Source organism: Sceloporus undulatus, chromosome 7 (genome assembly GCF_019175285.1).
Source record: "Sceloporus undulatus isolate JIND9_A2432 ecotype Alabama chromosome 7, SceUnd_v1.1, whole genome shotgun sequence".
Lineage (NCBI taxonomy): Eukaryota > Metazoa > Chordata > Lepidosauria > Squamata > Phrynosomatidae > Sceloporus > Sceloporus undulatus.
Window position 1 is genome coordinate 13,232,597 of NC_056528.1, and position 8,434 is coordinate 13,241,030.

The 8,434-nt window shown below is 52.5% G+C and overlaps 1 protein-coding gene across 1 annotated transcript; it reads right to left on the reverse strand.

Annotated features, from left to right (window-relative positions):
• Window positions 1–343: 343 nt before the first annotated feature.
• On the reverse strand, window positions 344–7,988 carry LOC121936446. Its single transcript, XM_042478696.1, has 10 exons — window positions 7,887–7,988; window positions 6,086–6,175; window positions 5,839–5,997; window positions 5,379–5,504; window positions 5,094–5,219; window positions 4,853–4,984; window positions 3,940–4,065; window positions 3,415–3,516; window positions 1,397–1,516; window positions 344–823 (listed from the first exon to the last, which is right to left on the reverse strand). The coding sequence occupies exons 1-10, from the start codon at window positions 7,986–7,988 to the stop codon at window positions 566–568; spliced, it is 1,341 nt and encodes a 446-aa protein (XP_042334630.1). The 3' UTR covers window positions 344–565.
• Between the last annotated feature and the right edge of the window lie 446 nt (window positions 7,989–8,434).

Sequence of the window (8,434 nt, forward strand, 5' to 3'; positions counted from 1 at the left end):
AGAATTTGGAATTATAGGGTTGGGGGGGAGATAATAGGGCATAGACGTTAATGACATAAATGAGCAACAACTTGTTTCTTTGATCTTCATATTCAAGGCCGACAAATCCAGAGAAACTTACTTTTACTTTTACTTACTTTTTGACACTAAAAGTAACTAAATGCAAAGGGTAGGAAGTCATTTACTGCTGTTGGCATTTTTAGAAATGTGGTTCTTGGTTTATTGGTTTGTTTTTTCTTCCTCTTGTTTGTTGTTAACGATATATTACTATTATTATTATTATTATTATTATTATTATTATGCTTTATTTATATAGCACTGTATATAGTTTATATTTCGTGTTATGCCTTAGTTGGATTTGCTGCGGTTGTCATTTGAGTGTGTAATCGAATAGATTTTCATTTCCAGGGCAAGATTTCCTTATACTTGACTGGAAAAGGGGCTGGAATAGATGACCTTGGGATCCCCTTACAGGTCTGACCCCTTTCCTCTCTTTTTCCTTCCTCCTCCAAAATCCCAGCTGTTGAAAGAGGAGGTCACCCAGCTAAAATGCGCCCTCCAAAAGTCAGAGACGGAGGTGGCCACTCTTTGGGAAGAACTGCGGGCGACAAAACCGTCGGAGGAAGATGGGACTCGAGGGAAAATCTGGCTGCGGCCAGGCTGTCGTGGCCAGCACACAGTGTCCACTGTCACATGACGACACAGAACCCCAATGGGAAATGCTGCCAGCCCAGACTCTACCCGTGGCCATGCCTCCTCTCCGCCTGAAGAACCATCTAGTCTTCCCTCGGTGGAGGACCAGCCACTGCCGATAACGAAGGATCTGTTCCAGAGAGAACAACGATCAGACCCAACATTACAGTTGGCCTGGTCATTGGCGAGGGGTGAGGCATATGCCACTTGGCCAAACAAGTGCGCCAAGTTCGTGGTGACAGATGGCCTGCCCTACCGTGAATTTTGGCCAAAGAACTTTAAGGGAGATTGGTCACCACAAGAGCAACTCCTGGTCCCAACTACGTACAGGGCCAAGTTCCTCAGCCTGGCACATGGCCACCCCAGGCGCCATACAGGAGTCACGCGGACTAAGGACAGACTTAAGAAGGCTTCCTTTTGGGTTTCCAAGACTCACCAGGAAGGGAACAGCCAGCCAAAAACCTGCTACACTAATCCTACGTGGTGCACTTTGCTCAGTGTTTATATCCTACCTTCCCTCTCATAAGCTCCTTATGCAAGAGGCTCGCCCACAACAACCCTGTGAGGCAGGACAGGCAGAAAGAAAGGGGGAAGACTGCCATCAAGATCACGCAGAGAGTTCCACAGCTGAGTGGGGCAGGATTTGAACCTGGGTCTTGCAAGCTTTATGCCCCCTGACCTCCCGTTTTGTCCACCCACCTACCATGTATCTGTTTGCTTCATGCAACAGAGGAAGGAGATGCTTCTGGGACTCCAGGCTTTGCTCCAGATGCTCAGTTGGGGCCCCAGCATGATTCTGGACCGAATCCAGCACCGGTTCTGCCTGCAAAAAGTAAGACAGAGAAAGCAACAGAAGGGATACCATCAAGTCCTCTGCTTTCTGAGGATGATGGGACTTGTTGCCCAACCCAAACAGGAGGGAACTAGGGGGATTTAATTCAGCCTGTCCTCTCGCCGCTTCCTTGGTCCTTAGGGCTTTCTCCATTTCCTCCTGCATTCTGGCTTGCTTGTGGCTATTTTGCTGGAGTTTGTCTTGGCAGAGAGAGAGGAGCCCAGCCAGTTCCTGGACCTTATCACACATGGGGAGGGTTGCAGCTTAGATCGACAGTCACTCCTGTTCTAGCACTGCAAAGCGTGATGTTTTTCCACACCAGATCCAGAGTCACTCCTCTCTAGCAATGCGGATTGAGGTTAAAATGTCATGTTTTTCCACACCTGGTTGCCTTTCTGTTGTCCTCCCGAAGTGAAGGAGAAGAGAAGTCAGTTTGATTCCAACCGATACATTTGGGTTTTGCTTTTGTTGGAGTTTTTAAAATCACATGATGTGGACTCAAGCAAAGGGGAGTGAGTGCACATTGTATTACCACACCAGAGCATACTTTGAGGGGCCAACGATTCGAATTGGCACCCTTGCACATGCTCATTAGGGCTCTGCCCTCCTTCCCTGCCTTCTTTTTAGCTGTCATCCTTCATCGGGGTCTAGGAGAAGGCAGGGGATGTTGGGATAGGTCGCTGGGGGTCCCTGGAGCCAGGATCAGGATGCAGGAGAAGGCAGGGGATGATGGGTTAGGTGGCAGAGGGGGTGAAATTGGGATGTAGGAGCAGTAAGGGGATGATGGGTTAGGTGGCACAGGGGGTGAGATGGGGATGCAGGAGCAGTCAGGATGGTGGAGTAGGTGTCAGGGTGAAGGAGTGGAGCAGATCGGGGTCTAGAAGGATGCAGGGGATGATGTGATTGGTGTCAGTGTGAAAGAGTGGAGGAGATCGGGGCCTAGGAGAAGGCAGGATGATCTGATTGGTGGAAGGAGGGGAGTAGATGGGGGTCAGGTCCCTCTCCTGGCTCCGACGGAGGGCCTGGTGCTGGACCCTCAGCTCCACATAGAAATGGGGATAGAGCTGGTCCATCTGAGGAAAGAGGTTTCCCTTGTTTTTCCTTGATTTCATTTCGTTTTCCATGATTTCCAATTTGGATTCCCATGCGCCACTGAAGTCTCCAATTAAGATCATATTATCATAGTGATATTCCAATATTTTAGTGCACAACTCAGTGCTTTATATTCTATATTCCTAATATTTTCTTTTATCCTTCTGTTTGGGAGAAAGCCATTTTGGTCTAGGTTTATCCAGTTTGCTAAAAAAGATTTCATTCTCTCTGCTAATATTGCTGCAAATAATTTATAATCTGAATTTAACAGTGAAATTGGTCTATAATGCTTTAATTCCCTTAAAACAGATGCCAGTATAGGTAGCTATATCAGATAGGTAGCGTGATCTGGAGAATATCTGCCATTACCGAGTGTGTATTTTGCCAGTGTTTTTCTGCCATCTTTCACCTCCACCGCATAGGAATGTAATTTGCGTCAGGTTTTTGACACTTCCCTTTTTTGTATATCAGATTGAGATTATTTGGGGACAAGTGCCAATGGCGGCAGAACATTTTAAAGCAGAGGCTTTCCTTGTAATTGTGACATTGGGTGAATTTGTTACTGCCATACCAAGCTTTCTCCCGTGTTTTGCCAATTTCCCAAGCCCATTTCAACATGGTCGGCTTAATTGTCTCTTGTTCCAACACTCTTTTGTTTAGTGATTTACAGTGTTTTGATCTATGTCCTGATTTATGATCAAATAATATGTCGTCAAGTTATGTTTTTTCTTTATTAACTCCTATACTTTTATTATCTATCTTATCCTAAGAAGTGCCATGCAAAGGGGGGTAGATACCCTGCTCCTGGGGTGCGCTTTCTTTCCCAGGTGAAGATTCGACCGCATTCTGACTCCGAATCCTCCGCCTCCGCCGCCTCTTTCTATCCTCTTCTCCTGCGCCTGCAATTACAACGGGCAACAGGGATGAACGGCCATATTTCTGAGGAGCAGGAGGACAAGCATGCTCTGTCAATGGTGCGCAGGTAGACTGACTTCTTACAATACATCCAATATAAGATAAATTCTTGACATCTATAACTCTTTTCTCTAGCATGGAACTTCCTAAGACTACTTCAATTCCTATCTTAACATGCCTTTAATTTCTTACTTACTCTTCTTCTTAATATTTACTTAATCTTTACAGTCCATAGATTCAAAACCTTTATCCTTTCAATTTGTGCTTCCCTCTATCTCCACCTTTATTATATGACCAATGATCATTCTTCTTCCTATACAATATCTCCCAGAGAGGAATCCCCCACACTCACCAAAGGGCCCCTTCAGAGGATCCCCCACTGACCCTCCCCCCTCCGCTGGGCCCACCTTCAGCTCCTGCACAGAGTTGTGGAGGTGCCGGCGCTCCATTTCTAAATGGAGCAGGCTCTTCCCCACGGCCTCGCACTGGGCCGTCTTCTCGGCCAGCTTCTCATCCACATGGAGTAGCTCCACCTGCAAAGGAGAGAAGGCGGGCCCCGGCGCTGTTTAGGGGCCCGTAGCTGAGGTCCCCCTGGGCACTCAGGCCCAAGCTGGAGTACCCCAGCGAGGGGAGAGAAGGGAAAGGCCAGCGGCTGCTCTGAGACAAAGGTCAGAGGCTGCCTGAGGGAGAGGACTCCTCAGGGCCAGGCAGAAAAGGCTAAGACTCCCTCCGGCCTGCCTGCTGCCCTCCCCAGCCTCCCTCCCTGAGGAACGGAAGCAAAGAGGCCCCCTCTCCCTCCCCTAGATCCACTAGGTCCACAGAGAGAGGAAGAAGTCTGGGAGCTGAGGAGGGGCCTTCCTGAGACCCCCATCTCGGTTCCCTCCACCTGTCAGGAGAGGAAGAATGAGATGCCCAGGCCCGCTGCCTGCCCCCCAGTCCTCTTAGGGGCTCCCAAGTCTATGGCCGGAAGAATCTCCCGGGCGGTCTGGAATATGTGCCGCACGGCCCGCGGAATCATGCCCACCATCTCGGCTCTATCTTGTCAGCCCCTCCATGGTGTAGGCTTGCACTGCCCGTTTGGCCATAAGCAAATATGCCGATGTTGTGTCCGTCCAGGGCAGAACTTTCTAGGGTCCTTTAGGGCCCCCAGGGAGTCTGGGCTCTTGGGGCTGAAGCCAACCAACCTGGAGAGCCTTGAGACAGAGAATGGAGCCTCTTCCCATCCCACTCCAGCCCAGGGGCCACTAGACTCTTCTACTGCTCCCTCTATTCCTCTGACAAAAGGGGTAGAGGACATTGGGACCCCCACCATACTCCTACCTCTTCTGTCTTAGAAAGGAGAAGTCTCTTTGGATCTTCTGGAAAGAACCGGAAGTGGCTCGTTCCCTTCCGGTTCTCCTCCTCCTCCCAAGGCAGCAGCGGCCGCACGCGGCAGAGAACCTGTATGTTACCCTTGGAGAGAACGAGGGACAGGGGTTCAGGTGAGAGAGAGGGACCCCCCACACTCACCAAAGGGCCCCTTCAGAGGACCCCCCACTGCCACCCCCTCCGCCAGGTCCACCTTGAGATTCTGCAAGGCGTTGTGAAGGTGCCGACGCTCCATTTCTAAATGGAGCAGGCTCTCCCCCACGGCCTTGCATTGGGCCTTCTTCTCCTCTATCTTCTCATCCAATTGGAGAATATCCAGCTGCAAAGAGAGAAGGCAGACCCCGAAGCTGGTTAGGGGCCCCCAGCTGGAGGTCCCGGGGCACTCAGGCCCAGACGAGAGAGAAGGATACCCCCACACTCACCAAAGGGCCCCTTCAGAGAACCCCCCCACTGACCCTGCCCCCTCCGCTGGGCCCACCTTGAGCTCCTGCACAGAGTTGTGGAGGTGCCGGCACTCCATTTCTAAATGGAGCAGGCTCTTCCCCACGGCCTCGCACTGGGCCGTCTTCTCGGCCAGCTTCTCATCCACATGGAGTAGCTCCACCTGCAAGGAGAGAAGGCGGGCCCCGGCGCTGGTTAGGGGCCCGTAGCTGAAGGTCCCTGGGCACTCAGGCCCAAGCTGGAGTACCCCGTAACCTCCATCTCCTGGGCATTGCGGAATAGGTGCCGCACGGTCCGCGGGATCACGCCCACCGTCTCTGGCTCAACTTTTTCAGGCCCCTCCATAGTGTAAGTTTTTCCACCCCCTGTCTGGCCATAAGTCAGTATGGAAACACCACAGCCATCCACAGCAGACTGTGGCGGAGGAAGAGACCTCCATCAGGCCAGCCGTCCAGCCCTGGCCCCCAGCCCCTGTGATGGCAGTCCCCAGCCCCCACCTGCACCAGCAGCGCAATCTCCTCAAAGACCTTGGCCTGGGAGCAGGAGGGAGGGAAGACCCGTTCAAATTGGAACTTGTGAGTGGCGTTCTCGTGCTGAGATGCCTGGCACTGGAGGATCTCCACCTGGCCCCTGACCCACTCCTCTGAGGCCCAAGTCTGCAGAGAAGGATGGCCACTGTAGGCTCTTGAGCCCCGGAAGCTCCCACCCACCCACCACCCGCTGTCCATCCGTGCCGCCGCTCACCCGGATTCTCTGGAGCTCCTGTCTGGCCTGGAGCGGAAGGTCTCCTCCTCCCAAACCGGCCCCAGTGGTGGCAGGAGAGAGCAGCCCTTGCTGGGAGGAAGAGAGGAGAAAGGGGTGAGCACTCAGTGAGGCCCTCCCACAGCCCCCGGGTGTGTTGGGGGCAGATAAAGACCGCAGACCACCTGGGTTTTGGGGGGCCCCCACAGTAACGCCTGAACCGGAGTCTTCCTCCTTTCAATATTGGGCATGGTCCAGTCTTTTCTCCATTCACAATTATATTGTCCTCTTGTTTTGTACACATGTTGCAATGCCAGTTTTGAGTTATTGTGCCCTACTTGTGTTTTATCCAATACCCCAAAATAAATTCCCAATTGAACATTGTCAGAACGCTTTCTCCCATCTATAAAACCAGGCTAATGTTTATTTAGTCATCCCGTTTTTTCATGAATTTCGTCAAAATGTATTATAGTCCTAATATTTTTTTTTATAACCTCCTTCTGTTTGGGAGAAGCCATGTTGGGGGCTAGGTGTATCCAGTTTTGCCTAAAAAAGATTTCATTCTCTCGGCTAATATGGCTGCAAATTTTTGCAGGCGAGAGAGAGGGACTCCTCCCCAACACCACCAAGGGCCCCGTCGAGAAGGACCACCGCACGGCCACACGCCTCCGCCAGGTCCACCTTGAGAATTCCTGCAAGGCGTTGTGGAGTGCCTCGCTCCATTTCTAAATGGAGGAGGCTCTCCCCCACGGCCTTACAATGGGGCCTTCTCTCTCTGTCGCCTTGTCCATTTTCAAATATCCAGTGCAAAGAGAGAAGGCAGACCCCGGAGCGGTTAGGGGCCCCCAGCTGGAGGTCCCTGGGCACTCAGGCCCAAGCGGGAGTACCCCAGCGAAGTGGAGAGAAGGGGAAAGGCAACGGGCTGCGCGGAAAAAAGGGTCAGAGGCAGCCTGGAAGAGAGGACTCCTCAGGGCCAGGCAGAAGAGCTAAGCTCCTCCGGCCTGCCTTAGTGGCCCGCCCCAGCCCTCCTCCTCTGAGGACGGAAAGCAAAGAGGCCCCCTCTCCCTCCCCGATATCCCACTAGGTCCCAGAGGAGAGGGATCAGTTCTGGGACTGAGGAGGGGACGTCCTGAGACCCCATCCCAGTCCCTCCACCTCCCTTGAGAGGAGAATGAGGATGCCCAGAACCCTCTGCCTGCGCCCCATTCCGCTTAGGGATCCTCCCTCTATGTCCTCCAGTTCGGTCGCCAGCAGCTCATGCCTGCCCCGCTTCTCGATGGACAGTTCAAGATGGGCGGGGTTTTCTGAGTGCTGGCACTGAATCTCCCACGCAGCGCTGGGCCCCTGAACCTGCTCTCTTTACCGCTGGTGGGAAATTGAAGGGAGTGATAGAAGCAGGACGGTCCTGGGCACGGTTAACATTGGTTTCTCAGCAGTTTTATATCTCTCCCATTTTGGCTCCATCGTCGGATCTTTTTGCTACTTCATTTTTCAGCTTGCCTCGTTCTTCTTCCATCTTTGCATTTCCTTTTCTTTTTTCGGTTTTCATTTCCGCGCAGCTCTGTAATTTTTTTTTTTTTTTTTTTTTTTTTTTAGTAGAAACCCCTCTGCACTGCCTTTGCTTGTTCCCAAATCAATTTATGTAGTGTCCTCTTTCCCGAATTTTCATTGAACGGAAGCCTCGTGCTGGCCCAGTTTTAGCAACAGATGACGAGACTTGTGCCCAGCCAGACCTTCTTTCAACAGTTACGGTTTGTGCATGAAGAGTGGGGCCTCCTTTTCTCCCCCAAGCGCGAGGGCTCACCTGCCTCCTGCGAACCGTTCCATCTCCTGGCTGTGACGGAATAGTGCCGCCACAGCCACGGAGCAGACCACCGCCCTGGGTCAGCATTTCAGGCCCCTCCATTGTGTAGGTTTTGCCAGCACCTGGTTTTGGCCAGAGGCCAAAATAGCCACCCCACAGCATCAAGACAGACGGTTGGCAGGAAGAGGGGAAGAAGGAATAAAAGAGAACTCCATCAGCCAGCCATCCCAGTCACTTTTTCGTCCAGACCCTTCGGGGGCACCCAGCCCCTTCGATGGCAGCCCCCGGCCCTACCGGGACCGCGGGCTACCTCCTCGAAGACCTCCGCCTGGGAGCTGGAGGAGGGAAGACCCGGTCAAACTGAGAACTCATACACGGTATTCTGCGGATTGCGGCCCGACGTGGGGACTGGGACAGAGGCAGCCATGGAAGTGGGCGTGGGGAGACAACCACCTGGCCCTGGTTTAAGAGGAGAGCCCCCCTCGCGCTCCCCCTCCTGCACCAGCAGGCAACTCCTAGAAAAGACCTCGGCTGGGAGGCGGAGGGAG